Source organism: Dendrobates tinctorius, unplaced genomic scaffold (assembly GCF_039654945.1).
Source record: "Dendrobates tinctorius isolate UK_male_01 unplaced genomic scaffold, ASM3965494v1 ptg000158l, whole genome shotgun sequence".
Taxonomy (NCBI): domain Eukaryota; kingdom Metazoa; phylum Chordata; class Amphibia; order Anura; family Dendrobatidae; genus Dendrobates; species Dendrobates tinctorius.
The window spans coordinates 42,366,389-42,382,126 of NW_027361825.1; the positions used below are offsets into that span (position 1 = coordinate 42,366,389).

General features: G+C 45.5%; 1 protein-coding gene across 1 annotated transcript in view; it reads left to right on the forward strand.

Moving 5' to 3' along the window:
- LOC141052147 (sphingolipid delta(4)-desaturase/C4-monooxygenase DES2-like) overlaps positions 1-15,738 on the forward strand; it is a 49,442-nt gene that overhangs the window by 17,675 nt on the left and 16,029 nt on the right. The window contains exon 3 of the mRNA XM_073549380.1: positions 7,530-8,272. Within this exon, the coding sequence (XP_073405481.1) occupies positions 7,530-8,272 (743 nt within the window). The remainder of the gene's footprint in view (positions 1-7,529; positions 8,273-15,738) is intronic.

Consider the following 15,738-nt stretch of genomic DNA (forward strand, 5'->3'; position numbering starts at 1 on the left):
TGTGCAATTTGTCCTGAGTACGCTGATACCCCACATGTGGGGGTAAACCACTATTTGGGCGCATGGCAGAGCTCGGAAGGGAAGCAGCGCCATTTGAGGTTTTTGGCTGGAATTGAGATCGGACACCATGTCGCGTTTGGAAAACCCCTGATGTACCAAAACAGTGGAAATCCCCCACAAATGACACCATTTTGGAAACTAGACCCCCTAAGGAACTTTTCTAGATGTGTGGTGAGAACTTTGAACCCCCATGGGCTTCACAGAAGTTTATAACATAAAGCCATACAATTAAAAAATCATATTTTTTCCACAAAAATGATCTTTTCACCCTCAATTCTTATTTTTCCAAGGGTATCAGGACCATAAAAGTTATTGTGCAATTTGTTCTGAGTACGCTGATACTCCACATGTGGGGGTAAACCACTATTTGGGCGCATGGCAGAGCTCGGAAGGGAAGCAGCGCCATTTGACGTTTTTGGCTAGAATTGAGATCGGACACCATGTCGCGTTTGGAAAACTCCTGATGTACCAAAACAGTGGAAACCCCCCACAAATGACACCATTTTGGAAACTAGACCCCCTGAGGAACTTATCTAGATGTGTGGTGAGCACTTTGACAGTCCTTCACAGAAGTTTATAATGCCCGGGCGTGAAAATAAATAATTCGTATTTTTTCCACAAACATGATCTTTTAGTCACCATTTTTTTATTTTCCCAAGGGTACCAGGAGAAATTGGACCCCAAAAGTTGTTGTCCAATTTGTCCTGAGTATGCTGATACCCCATATGTGGGAGAAAACTACTGTATGGGCACACGTCGGGGCTCGGAAGGGAAGTAGTGACGTTTTGGAATGCAGACTTTGATGGAATGGTCTGCGGGTGTCATGTTGCCTTTGGAGAGCCCCTAATGTACCTAAACAGTGGAAACCCCCCACAAATGACACCATTTTGTAAACTAGACCCCCCAAGGAACTTATCTAGATGTGTGGTGAGCACTTTGAACCCCCCAGTGCTTCACAGAAGTTTATAACGCCCGGGCGTGAAAATAAAAAATTCGTATTTTTTCCACAAACATGATCTTTTAGTCACCATTTTTTTATTTTCCCAAGGGTACCAGGAGAAATTGGACCCCAAAAGTTGTTGTCCAATTTGTCCTGAGTATGCTGATACCCCATATGTGAGAGAAAACTACTGTATGGGCACACGTCGGGGCTCGGAAGGGAAGTAGTGACGTTTTGGAATGCAGACTTTGATGGAATGGTCTGCGGGTGTCATGTTGCCTTTGGAGAGCCCCTAATGTACCTAAACAGTGGAAACCCCCCACAAATGACCCCATTTTGAAAACTAGACCCACTAAGGAACTTATCTAGATGTGAGGTGAGCACTTTGAACCCCCAAGGGCTTCACTGAAGTTTATAATGCCAGGGCATGAAAATAAAAAAATCGTATTTTTTCCAGAAACATGATCAATTAGTCCCCAATTTTTTCATTTTCCCAAGGGTAACAGGAGAAATTGGACCCCCAAAAGTTGTTGTCCAATTTGGCCTGAGTACGCTGACACCCCATATGTGGGAGAAAACTACTGTATGGACACACGTCGGGGCTCGGAAGGGAAGCAGTGACGTTTTGGAATGCAGACTTTGATGGAATGGTCTGCGGGTGTCATGTGCGTTTGGAGAGCCCCTGATGTACCTAAACTATTGAAACTCCCCACAAGTGACCCCATTTTGGACACTAGACCCCCCACGGAACTTATCTAGATGTGTGGTGAGCACTTTGAACCCCCAAGTGTTTCACAGAAGTTTATAACACTCGGACGTGAAAATAAAAAAATCATTTTTTTCCACAAAAATTATATTTTTGCCCCCAATTTTTTATTTTCCTAAGGGTAACAGGAGAAATTGGACCCCAAAAATTGTTTTGCAATTTGTCCTGGGTAGGCTGATACCCTACATGTGGGGGTAAAACACTGTTTGGGCGCATGGCAGAGCTTGGAAGGGAAGGAGCACCATTTGACTTTTTCAACTCAGAATTGGCTGGAATTGAGATCAGACGCCATGTTGCATTTGGAGAGCCCCTGATGTGCCCAAACAGTGGAAACCCCCAATTATAACTCCAACCCTAACCCCAACACACCCCTAACCATAATCTGAGCCCTAACCCTAGCCCTAACCCTAGCCCTAACCCTAGCCCTAACCCTAACCCTGGCCCTAACCCTAGCCCTAACCCTAGCCCTAGCCCTAACCCTAGCCCTAACCCTAAGGCTGTGTGCACACGCTGCGGATTTTGCTGCGGTTCCGCAGCGGTTTTGGCTGCTGCGGACCCGTAGCAGTTTCTGCTGCGGTGTACAGTACCATGATTCCCTATGGGAATCAAAAACCGCAGTGCAGACGGTGCGGAATTTTCCGCGCGGATTATCTGCGGTTTTCAATCCGCAGAAAGAATTGACATGTCAATTCTTTCTGCGGATTCTCCTGCGGTTTGCCATCTCCTCTATTGAGGAGATGAAAAACCGCAGGACAAAACCGCAGAGCAATCCGCAGGTAAAACCGCAGGTCTTTTGACCTGCGGTTTCACCTGCGGATTTTACAAAATCCGCGCGGATGAATCCGCACCTAATCCGCAGCGTGTGCACACAGCCTTACCCTAACGGGAAAATGGAGATAAATACTTTTTTTTTAGTTTTATTATTTTTCCCTAACTAAGGGGGTGATAACGGGGGGTTTGACTTACTATTTATGGCGGTTTTTATGTTTGGCGGCTGTCACACGCTAAAAGACGCTTTTTATTGTAAAATAGTTTTTGCATCACCACATTTTGAGAGCTATAATTTTTCCGTATTTTGACCCACTGAGTCATGTGAGGTCTTATTTTTTGCGGGACGAGTTGACGTTTTTATTGGTACCATTTTCGGACATTTTTTGATCGCTTTTTATTCCTATTTTTGGGACGCAGAATGAACAAAAACCAGCTTTTCATGAATTTCTTTTGGGGGGGTGCGTTTACACCGTTCCGCGTGCGGTAAAATTGATAAAGCGGTTTTATTCTTCGGGTCAGTACGGTTACAGCGATACCTCATTTAGGTCTTTTTTTATGTTTTTGTCGGTTTTATGCAATGAAAACTATTTTATATAAAAAATAATTATTTTTGCATCGCTTTATTCTGTGAGCTATAATTTTTTTATTTTTTTGCTGATGATGCTGTGTGGTGGCTCGTTTTTTGCGGGACAAGATGACGTTTTCAGCGGTACCATGGATATTTATATGCGTCTTTTTGATCGCGCGTTATTACACTTTTTGTTTGGCGGTATGATAATAAATCATTATTTTTTGCTTCGTTTTTTATTTTTATTTTTTAAGGGGTTTGCTAAAAGGGTTAACTAATGGGACAGTTTTATAGGGTGGGTCATTACGGACGCGGCGATACCTAATATGTGTACTTTTATTGTTTTTTTTTTATTATTATTTCCAAAAAATGGATTTATTGAGGGAATATTTATTTTTTTTTTTTCTAATTTATTTGGCGATTTTTTTTAATTTATTTTTACATTTTTTTTTATTTTTTTTTTTACTTTATTACATAGTCCCAGGTGGGACATCACTGTCCTGTGATAGGTCGCTGATCTGTCACATCACAGATCACTGTGACAGATCAGCAATCTGTCACAGGCATTGAATTAGACTTCCTCTTGCCTGCGCTTTGCAGGCACTGAGGAAGCCAGCTTCCTCAGGTCCCCAAAGGCCCCCGTCGCCATCTTGGATTCGGGGGCCTGGAGGATAGGAGCCCCCCGCAGCAGCGCTGCACATTGCGCTGCCGTGGGGGGCTCAGGGAAGCACGGAGGGAGCCCCCTCCCTGCCGATGCTTCCCTTTAACTCCCGGTACACCGCGATCGTGTTTGATCGCGGTGTGCAAGGGGTTAATGTGTCGGGGGCGGTCCGTGACCGCCCCTGACACATAGTGCCGGGTGTCAGCTGTGATAATCAGCTGACACCCGGCCGCGATCAGCGGCGCTCACCACGTGGGCGCCGCTGATCGCGGTAGACGTACTATCCCGTCCACGGTCATACGGGCCCGGGTACCGTGGACGGGATAGTACGTCGGATGTCAGGAAGGGGTTAAAGGAACAGTAAGAAGAGTACAAGTGCTTCTCACAAAATTAGAATATAATCAAATTGTTAATTTATTTCAGTTCTTCAAAACAAAAAGTGAAACTCATATTATGTAGAGTCATTACAGAGTGATCTATTTCACGTGTTTATTTCTGTTAATGTTGATGATTATGGCTTACAGCCAATGAAAACCCAAAAGTCATTATCTCAGTAAATTAGAATACTTTATAACACTAGCTTGAAAAAATTATTTTAAAATATGAAATGTTGGCCTACTGAAATGTATATTCAGTAAATTCACTCAATACTTGGCCGGGGTTCCTTTTGCATCAATTACTGCATCAATGCAGCGTGGTATGGAGGCGATCAGCCTGTGGCACTGCTGAGATGTTATGGAAGCCTTCAGCTCTTCTGCATTGTTGGGTCCGTTGTCTTTCATCTTCCTCTTGACAATACCTATGGGGTGTGAGGCAGTGACCGGTGTCAAATGCGAGGGTCGCTATGTGTCCCCCAGGATGTGTAAAGAAGCATATGGAGGCTGCATTGCAGTCACAGGCATAGCTGTGTTGGCAAAATAGAATAGAAGTAAGTGTTGATCTTGGGCAAGCTATTTGTCCAAGGCGAATTTAAGAAAACCTGCCATGGGCTTCTATTTTTGAAATGGACTACAGAATGGTAGTGAGGCGGTCCAATTCCTCCCCGGCCCCAGGTTTTCCATGTGGCCTACGGCCACAGGTTCTTTTGTAAAAACCCTGCGGTAAAGTGGTTGGTTATGTCAGTTTTGGTCTTGCAAGCAGGCAGAGCAGAAGGCTTTGCTGAGCTCAACCTGTGTGAGGCAACACAGGGCCAAGCGGAGCCAAAAGGCCTGGCACCCTCAGAATGCACGACTCTTCAGTCGCCCACAGCAATGGCTCATAGACTGTCTTTGTTTTCCCGGCTGCGATCCGGAGGATACCGTGTGCTGTGCACTGTGTGAGTTTGGACATTAAACACGTTTTGCTGTGAACTTTCCTGTGGTCACTGCCTGTTTGTCACACTGCACAAACCCCGTGCACTACAGGGGTTAAGGTCAGACGAGTTTGGTGGCCAATCAAGCACAGTGATACTGTTGTTTTTAAAGCAGGTATTGGTACTTTTGGCAGTGTGGACAGGTGACACGCCCTGCTGGAGAATGAAATTTCCATCTCCAAAAAGCTTGTCGGCAGAGGGAAGCATGAAGTGCTCTAAAATATCCGGTAGACTGGTGCGCTGATTTTGGTCTTGATAAAACACAGTGGACCTACATCAGCAGATGACATGGCTCCCCAAAGCATCATTGATTGTGGAAACTTCACACTAGACCTCAAGCAGCTTGGATTGTGGCCTCTCCACTCTTCTTCCAGCTTCTGGGACCTTGATTTCCAAATGAAATGCAAAATTTACTTTCATCTGAAAACAACACCTTGGACCACTGAGCAGTAGTCCAGTTCTTTTTCTGCTTGGCCCAGGTAAGACGCTTCTGGCGTTGTCTATTGCTCATGAGTGGCTTGCCGCAAGGAATGCGACACTTGTAGCCCATGTCCTGGATACATCTGTGTGTTATGGCTCTTGAAGCAATAACTCCAGCAGCAGTCCAGTCCTTGTGAATCTTCCCAAAATTTTTGAATGGCCTTTTCTTAACAATCCTTTCAAGGCTACTGTTATCCCTGTTGCTTGTGCACCTTTTCATATCATACTTTTTCCTTCCACTCAACTTTCCATTAATATACTTGGATACAGAGTTCTACGAACATCCAGCTTCTTTAGCTGTGACCTTTTGTGGCTTACTCTCCTTGTGGAGTGTGTCAATGACTGCCTTCTGGACATCTGTCAAGTCAGCAGTCTTCCCCATAATTGTGGAGCCTACTGAAACCGACTAAGGGACCTTTGTAAACACTTAGGAAGCCTTTGCTGGTGTTTTTTGCTAATTATTCTAATTTACTGAGATAATGACTTTTGGGTTTTCATTGGCTGTAAGCCATAATCATCAACGTTAACAGAAATAAACACTTAAAATAGATCACTCTGTAATGACTCTATATAATATATGGGTTTCACTTTTTGTATGGAAGAACTGAAATAAATTAACTTTTCGATGATATTCTATTTTTATGAGAAGCACCTGTACATTTCTCATCCAGAAAAGCCGGATATGCTGAGCAGGGTATAGTTTCTTAGGGACTTTGATCACTCCTGATTTTTTATGAGAAATTAGGCAGGTTTGGGTAGCGTGTCTGTCCTTCCCTTCTGGGCCTGGTTTTCTTATAGTCCTCACTTACTCCAGATGTTGGACTTATTCATTGCTTTGTTTGTGAAGGTTTGCGGTGTTTGTACTTTAGGTCAGGCTCAGACTGGCCGACTTTACTCTCCGTATATGGACCACAATGCTCAAACTGACCTCCAGCCTCCCAACTAAAACTTACATCCTTGTATGTGTCTATGAGCCTGTAAGTTCAGGTCAGGAGATCCTCGATTAGTCCAGGCAATGATGTTTAGTATAGAGACCCATTAAATAATTCTGTCTAAACTCGTCCTAAGATGGAGGAAAACTGAAGAGTCAGAAGGTGTCTGTTTAAGAGACTCTGTGGCTGAGGATTGCTGGTCTCCTAATAGTGCTATAGCTGTGAGACAACACAAGAACTTCTTGGGATTTTTTGGAGTGGTGGTAGAAGTCAAACTGTATATTCAGAGAAGCTGATGCATAGTAAGTGCAGGGCTTAATGTATGTTTTTGGCCTGGATATATGTTCAACATTTTTTTTAGACATCAACAACAAAGATCAGATGTCTCGATTAAACCAAACTTCTGTGTCTGACTGCATTGATCCCTTGTTGCCCTCCACTATGGCGTTTATCTACCATAGAGGTCTCCGGTGTACAGGTCAACAACCATCTTAGCCTTAATTCTGCAATCATCTTAGTTATCCAACTGCACATGCCTTACTCCAACATAGGTCCTGGCAAATTTGCCATCATGGACGAGAAAAGCTGAGGGAGATGTAGTACTGGTGATCTTATGCGCAAGCCGGCTATCCCAAAAAGCAATATAAATCAGAATCAGGAATATTTATTTAATTATTAGATAGAAGTGGGCATGGGATAGATTACACCACTTTCTTGGGTAGAAAAGTTGAAAATTGTGGCTTTTATTACTATTTATGGTAAAGATCTATAAACAATATATAAACACTGTATGAAAACATGTACTTAACAACAGATGTCTAAATGAGGCCTAATAGAGATTTTGTAAGTGTTTTCGTTGCTTATACGATACAAATGTCAGTATTTGGCCAAGATCCTTAGATTCAATGTACGATAAGTTGCTGAAGTATTGGGCGTTAAGGTCGCCTTCTGAATACCCATTTTATTGTCACCTCATGCAATGTATTTTTTCTTTCTTCAGCTAAATACCCACAGATCAAGAATTTGATGGGACCAGACCCACAGTTGAAATGGACCGTCTCGTGCATGGTACTTGTTCAGATTCTCTGCTGTTATCTCGTCCGTGATCTTTCTTGGAAGTGGCTCTTCTTCTGGTCCTACACATTTGGAGGTGTGATCAATCATTCATTGACTCTTGCCATCCATGACATTTCTCACAATGTTGCCTTTGGTAACAAGTCAGCACGATGGAATCGATTTTTTGGAATGTTTGCTAACCTCCCGATCGCAGTGCCCTACTCAACATCCTTCAAGAAATACCACATTGACCACCACCGGTATCTCGGGGGAGATGGCTTGGATGTGGATATCCCAACAGATTTTGAGGGGAACTTTTTCTGCACTCCGACACGCAAGATAATTTGGATCATCTTACAACCTCTCCTGTACGTCCTCCGCCCATTATACATCAATCCTAAACCCATCACACACATGGAAATTATCAATTCAGTTGTTCAGTTCTCCTTTGACTTGGTTATATATTCCTTGTGGGGTTTGAAGCCTGTTGTCTACTTACTAGGTGGATCCATTCTGTCCATGGGTTTTCATCCAATATCTGGACATTTTATTGCTGAACACTATATGTTTTTAAAGGGTTATGAAACCTATTCTTATTACGGACCGCTTAACCTGTTAACCTTCAATGTTGGCTACCACATGGAACATCATGACTTTCCGAGTATACCAGGCAGCAAGCTTCCAGAGGTAAGACCCCAACCATCATATTGCTGCAGAGCTTTCTATTGCCTTCTTGTGCTTGAGGTGCCCATACACATTAGGGTGAAGCGGTCCAAACCAGCAAATATCGGTAGGGTCAGCTCACCTCCTTATGTATAGAAAGTTTGACGACCTTTCCCTGATCTCAGGGAAAAGAAGGATTAGGCGTGCTGAAATGCCGCATATTCAATCCCTTCTCCCCACTAGAGTTAAGCCCTGAGCAGAGATATGTGTCAGAGACTTTTAACCTCTCCTCATTAAAGGTGATCTGTTAGCAGGATTACCCCCCCCCCCAAGAAAAATAAAAAACTATATGCTTATGTAGCATTTCCAAAACAAGTCCAGCAATATCTTTACAAGACCAGTCCGTTCTTACGTCACTAAGAAATCAGTGTTTGAATTCATATGCAAATGAGGCTGAAGAGCTATGGTAGATCTGAAGCCTCTGCCACTCCAGCTCTATTTCCCACCTAGCTCTGTCACCTCCAGCTTGACTGACAGCATCTATACTGTGTGACTTAACATCAAAGGAGCCATCAGTCAAGCAGAAGGAGGATGTGGCACTGGGTGGGGAATAGTACTTTAATGACAGAGACTTCAGATCTACAATAGCTCTTCCGCTTCATTTGCATTTTAAATCAAACTCTGACGTCTCAGTTACGAAGGAACAAACTGGCTACGTAAAGATATTGCTGGACTTGTCATTGAAAAAGCTACATGCACATATGAATAATTTCGGGGGTGAAATCCTGGTGACAGATTCCCTGTAAGAACACATGGAAGCATGACCGAACGGAGCTTGTAAGTTTACGGGGGGAGGTCGGAAGAATGACTGTCATCTGAAAAAAAACATTCAACTGACTATTAGCAAAGGTGTACAAGCCCCTTAAGTTGAGTCTCATTGTCTTCCACACTTAGAAGGTTTAGCCAATGTAGTGCAGCGGGGTTGGTGCAGTGTGATAGATAGGCCGGTACATGAAAGTTCACAGCAAAAATTGTTTAATGTCCCAACAACTAAGTAAATGTACAGCACACAGCATCCTCCGAATCGCAGCCGGGCATCTCAACAGTCTGAGGGCAACTGCACCACCGTATCATACTGCGGGGTGCCAGGCGTTCGTTCTGCTTAGCTCTGTTACTTCACACAGGCTGAGTTTTGCAGAGCCACCTGATCTGCAAGTTGCAAACTCCAAACTAACACACCCAACCCTCTGTTGCAGGGTTTTTAAAATGGAATCTGTGGCTATGGGCCACTTGTAAGACCCGGCCTGGAGGAAGCGAACCGCCCCACTACCATCCTGTACTCCACTTCAAAAATAAAAGGCCATAATGGGTTTTCCTGAACATTGCCTTGGCCAAATAGCTTGATCAGGTCCACACTTACGGTACTTTTATTTTGCCTTGTGACTCACAGGCATCCTGCTGTGAACACAAGGCACCCAAATGGGTCTAATAGGACTCCATCCCCATCCTTGGGGATACATATCGACCCTCGTATATCATCCCTCTCACTGCTTCACACTGGACATTCACATTAGATGAGAGGCCTCCAGCACCTGGGTGATAAATGTACTTAGATACTGAGCTGTTCTGAGAACAGGGGTCCTGTGTCCCCCATTTGAAAAGTAGTGGTGGTTCTGCAAATGTGCTGCGGCCCGCTCATTATTTGTGGGGGAAAAGTATAACACTTTGTCCATTGCCTATGGGGCTGAAGAAGAACAGCACACAGGAGCTAATGCATCCAAACGGGGTACTTGGGACCCCTATTCTTACGTTAGCTGCCATAGCTCTGTATGTAAGTAGCTAAGGCAGAATTGCATGTTTCTCCCCCCTAGCTGTGTTTGTGGTTATACCATATTCTTATATTGCATTTGCAGGAGCTCAATAACTACAGCTCACAATATCCAATAAATAGACTAACAAGTGTACTGCAGAATATAATTTGTACACTACTTATTTAAGGCAAAAGTTGGAGATGACTATTACAGAAATTACAGCACGAGGTCATGATAAATATTACCCCTGGAGGCAGTTATGGGGGAGAGCAGGAAGTCAGGGACACAGGAGAAACCAGATTGTATCGCCAAATCTATGATGGCACCTCCACGCTCACACTCACAGTGATACGGACAGTGCAGGTTGTTTGAAGCAGTAGTCATAGATCCAAAGTTCAGTTAAGCTTTCAGGTAGGATCAGTCGATCGGACTTTGCTGTCAGCAAGAAATTGATCGTTTTGGTAACATATTACCTAAGTTCATCATAAATGCAGTTATCTTGAGTTCAGACATGATGCAATCTTCTTCTGTTACTAAATTATCCTCATTCTGTAAATTCCTACCCCTACTGTCTTCATGCTTAACGTGGTTGTCTGGTCTTAAGCTACAAGTCTGCTGTCACTCGTGAATCCTAACATCACACGCACTGCTTATATCCTGTATTTTTCACCAGTTTTCGCCACTGCAGGCTCCATTGCTAATTTTCAGTTGCCTTCTAGCAAGGGCGTGGAGACAAGCTGCTATGATGTCTTACATACACAGCACATACAGAGATGAAGGACTCCTGCTCTTCTTTCTCTGTGTAGCAAACAAAGAAAATCAGAATCATGGAGGATATTAAAGCAGTACTGAGCTGCGTAGCTGTGACTCCAGCTCTGGGGTTAGATACATCACTTGCCAGAAGATGTAGCATGGATCTGTTTCGTTTCCCTTTGTCAGTCTCCCAGCTCTTTACTCCTGTTTCCCCCTTTCCTCTCCTTACAGTTTAATAGGCTTTGTAACCTGATACTTCAGAGAGCTGGCAGCCCGTCTAGCTTTGACCAAAATTGATTTGAGCTCACTGTGCTCTTGAATAATGAGTTCTGGAGGAAATAGGGGAGGGAGAAGAAGTGGCTCGCAAGTGGAGAAAGAAGCAGATCTCTGATAAGATGTATTACACAGTTACTTCTCTTGTACTATTGATGTACGCAAAGCTTTTTGAAACAACAAGCAGGTCTGTCACCATGTTTCACAATACAAACTGCATATTTCATTAAATATAGCTTACTGTATATATTCGAGTATAACTCAACCCGAGTATAAGCCGAGACACCTAATTTTTCCACGAAAAACTGGGTAAACTTATTGACTCGAGTATAAGCAGGGCATGCATTGTCCCCTCATCCCCATCCTTGTATGCATGGCTCCCCGGTACCTGTCCTTGTATGCATGGCTCCCCCTTCCCGTCCTTGTATGCATGACTCCTTATCCCCCATCCTTGTATGCATGGTTCCTATAAAAAAAAACATCCTACTTGCCTTGCCTGTGTGCCCTCGCTGCAATCTCGTTCTGGCGCCAGCAGCTCTCCTGCAAAGCGATCACATGGCTCATTAAAGTAATGAATATTCACTCCATGCCTATGGGAGTGGAGAGGCGTGAATATTCATCACTTTAATGAGCGTGGCCACATGATCGCTCGGCCAAAAGAGCTCCTGGCGCTGGAACGAACGAGATGCAGCGAGGGCGCGCAGGGAAGGTAAGAAAGATGTGTGCTGGAAGCTGGTGGCTGCGGCTGTCACTGTGCGCTATTACAGAGAAATGAATATTCAACGGCACAGGCTTTTGCCACAGCCACCGACTCCTGTCTCTGTGAACCGCTGCTCCTCCGCTCCCTCTCCCTGTCGTCTTTCTGGGACAATTGACTCGTGTATAAGCTGAGGGGGGGCGTTTTGAGCACAAAAAAAGTGGGCTGAAAAACTTGGCTTATACACGAGTATATACGATACTTTCCGTCGTATGACTTTTTAACCCCTGAAAATCTTCTTAAAAGTCGGGGGTCGTCTTATACGCCGGTGTTGTCTTAAAAGGCAGGTGCGGAGCATTATTCGGTCACCGCATATGGAGGGAGGGAGTGGTCCCGATGACGAGGTGAGGGGGCGTCTCACCGGGAAGGTGCAAGTGAAGTATCCCTATTACCTCAATGCAGCAGCGGTGCTCTGTGCGGCTCTCTGTGCTGGGGGGGGTGGCGGCTCTTTGTGCAACATGGGGTGCTCTGCTGGCATTTCCTCAAATCCCGGAGGCCCCCCCCGCAGCTCCTATAAAATGACACCCGGCGTATAAGAAGACCCCCAACTTTTGAGAAGTTTTTATATTTTAACTGGAAAAGTTGGGTGTCATCTTATACGCCCAGTCGTCTTATACGCCGGAAAATGCGGTATATATATATATATATATATATATTGTGAGGTAGCGCTGTCATTTAAGTAGGGGATCACTCGCTTGGCAGCCACAAAATCAGATCCGGCACAGGTTTTCCATAAACTCAGAACGGTCCATGCAGTTTATTAAACATCATAAACCATGACCAGCAATATATAAACGGCATAGCGTCCATGACAGAGCTTCACTCTGTTAGCAATGTCCAATACGCAGGCTTTTCAGCCTCACAGTTATATCTCACCCCATCAGGGTTCTCTCATGGCTGCTTCTCCATACTGCAGACATTTATTCCCTCCAGGGAACTCTCAGGCACTTGCAGCCATTAAACACAGCGTCCACACGTGCTGTCAGGCAGGAAACCCCATCTCAGCAGGACCTTCCACACTGGATCAACCAGGTCCCAGCATTCACCCCCATGTGACCTACCCTGGCCACATTGTATGGTCCATAGCCACGCCCTCTGAGTCACATGACTGACCTCATCACAGGTCCTTCAAGCCTTTACACACTCTTTACAATAGTGCTTTAAGCACACCCCCTGGGTGGGTTTGTAGGTAACCAGGTCCACCCATCTCTCTAGTTACCTGGAGACTTCTCCCTTACACATTGAAACAACACCTCAGCAGTATCACTGCTGATCAACACATAAGTCTCCATCCCAAAGCCACCCACTTTGAGATACATAACGGCCATTCAGTATTCTGCCATTCATCTTTTCTCCTGGGACATCCACACAGCGCCCCCTAGCGGACTCAGTGGTTACTACACCACATACCTCCCCCCTCTGTTCAGAATTGTGGGGTTGAACACACAACATTACATCAGGGTCTCGCGACCGGGCACTCACTACACCTTGCCCCACAGGTCGAGAGAACCATCTCCATCTGTCATACGGCCTCGTTCCTACGTTAGACCTCCCCCGCCTCCAGCTGTCAGACTATCGGTAATTGGCTTTGCTCCTCCAGTCACGGTCTGTCTGCGTCGTCAGACACTGGTTAGTCACCATCCTTTCTCTATCTAAGCGTCTTGTAACAAATGGTACCCCACCACATCTAAGTTTACTTTTCAGTGCATTAGCCTCACAGTTCTTTGCATCTGCTGTCTCTGTAGCAACCTCCAGTTCACACTGTAATCTACTGTGCAACGTATTGGCACGTTGAGCCTCTTTCTCTGCTTCTTCCACCTGGCGTTTCAACTGTTTCAGACGCACATCATTTCCCTCCGCCAGGTCTTGGTACTGCTCAGAATTACGCCTTTCATCATCCATTTGCCTTAGTACAACCTTCAGTTTTTTCTCCGTACAACGTACTTGTTTGCTAGCAGATTGTCGCACTTTAATTTCTGCATCAAGCTGTTCCTCCAGTAGTGCAACCTTTGCTTCTAAGTCCCTATTCTGGCGAACTAATTGCTGACGGGCATTCTCATTCTTCTGAGCCTTACTACGTTCTGTCTTCAGATCAGCATCCATCTGGTCAACCTGAAGTGTGGCCTTTCTCAACTTGTCATTGGCTAATTCAACGTTGCCGTGTTCTTCCTCCACTTCTTCTTCAAGCTGAACAATGCGAGACTCTAACCGCCTCTTTTCTTCCAAAGCCAGAGCACCTTCACCTCTGTTGTTAGCAATCACATCATCCATTTCATCTTTTTCCTGCTGTGCTTGTCTTTTAGCACACTCTGCAGCAGCAAGCTCCATCTGCAAACGAATCACCTCTGCTTCCATACTTTTCAGCTTCTTTTTGTCTTCACACTGTTCCTCACTCAGGCCTGGCCACTGTAAGTCTTCGTCCCACTTCTCCCGCAGAAGACCTCTTACAGTTTTTGTTAGTACTCCTACCTCTTCTCTGAGGGACTTATTCAGACCTTGCTACGATGCCAGGTGACCTTTGAGCTCGAAGACTTCTTTCTCTAGCTCATCCAGTCTGTGCTCCCTTTCTCACTCAGAGCCACAGTCACCCCTAGAGTCTGAGTCACGCCGATCATCCGAGTCAACCCTCCAGTTACCCTCTGACCGTGTGTCCACTCCAGTCACCTCATCTCCCAGCCCACCATCTGTCTTGTCACGAGATGTCAGGTCCGTCAGTTGGGCAGATGTATTTCTTTTCCCGGTCAGTTCTACCTCTGACCTATCCACGTCAGGAGTCGTCACTGTCTCAGTGTCTGCTTGCCCTACAGTCGAAACGTCTCCATCGTCCAACTATACGTCATCAAACAAAACAAAGTCTCGGACCCTCTAAAAGGTATGCACTAAGTTTGGTGGCATACTACCACCTTGACACTTCCCCTTTGTCATCTCAATCATAACTCTGTCCACTGTATAATTCACAATGACCCCATGGTCGCAGCGAACCCTGACGTTTTTCTCGGTCAGAGATAAAATGAGAGGAGTTCCTGTCAGAGTCACCTGATTCTTTGAGTCCAGCCTACCAGGAACTCCTTCCCGGTGCAGCATCACGGTACACACCTGTGGCCCGTCGTTATCAGGAAAATACATGCCGCACTCCTCAAAACTCATACACACACACTGCGGTTCCCCAGACATACCCACTGAGGCAACCAGTGCTGCCATTTCCTGAACCACCCCAATTTGGGTCGTTCCCCTCCTGGGACTACACCCCTTTTTGGGTTACCACGCCAATTTGGGTCGCCGCCCCCTCCTGGGACTCCACCCCTTTTTGAGTTACCATGCCAATTTGGGTCACCACCCCCCTCTGGGACACCACTTCTTTTTGGGTTACCACCCCAATTTGGGTCAACACCCCCTTCTGGGACACCACCCCCTTTTGGGTTACCACCCCAATTTGGGTCACCGCCCCCTCTGGGACTCCACCCCCTTTTGGGCTACCACCCGGATTTGGGCCACCACCCCCTTTCGGGATTTCCCCATGTCCGTTATACTGGTCTTCTCAGACCACAGTTCACACAACACAGTTTATGTCTTTTAAAGATTCCACACAAGTCCTTGCTGGCACCACCACAGCTCCTGCTGTCACCGATCACCGACACCACTGGCTGCTGTTCACACACAGCTGCTGGTGTCCTCTTCGTAACCACGCCGAGTTACCGGAAGCCGCTTGTCCCCTTTGTAACCCCGCCGAGTTACCGGAAGTCGCTTGTCACTTTCTTGACTCCCACTGAGCCACCGCAGGCTGAGTTGAGAAAAGAAGAGAAAAAAAAACACACCACAAAAAACTCACGTGTTCTTTCTGCTTGCTATTCAGGACATACCGTCTCTGCGTGAGACCGTCCAACACAAAGGGTGCA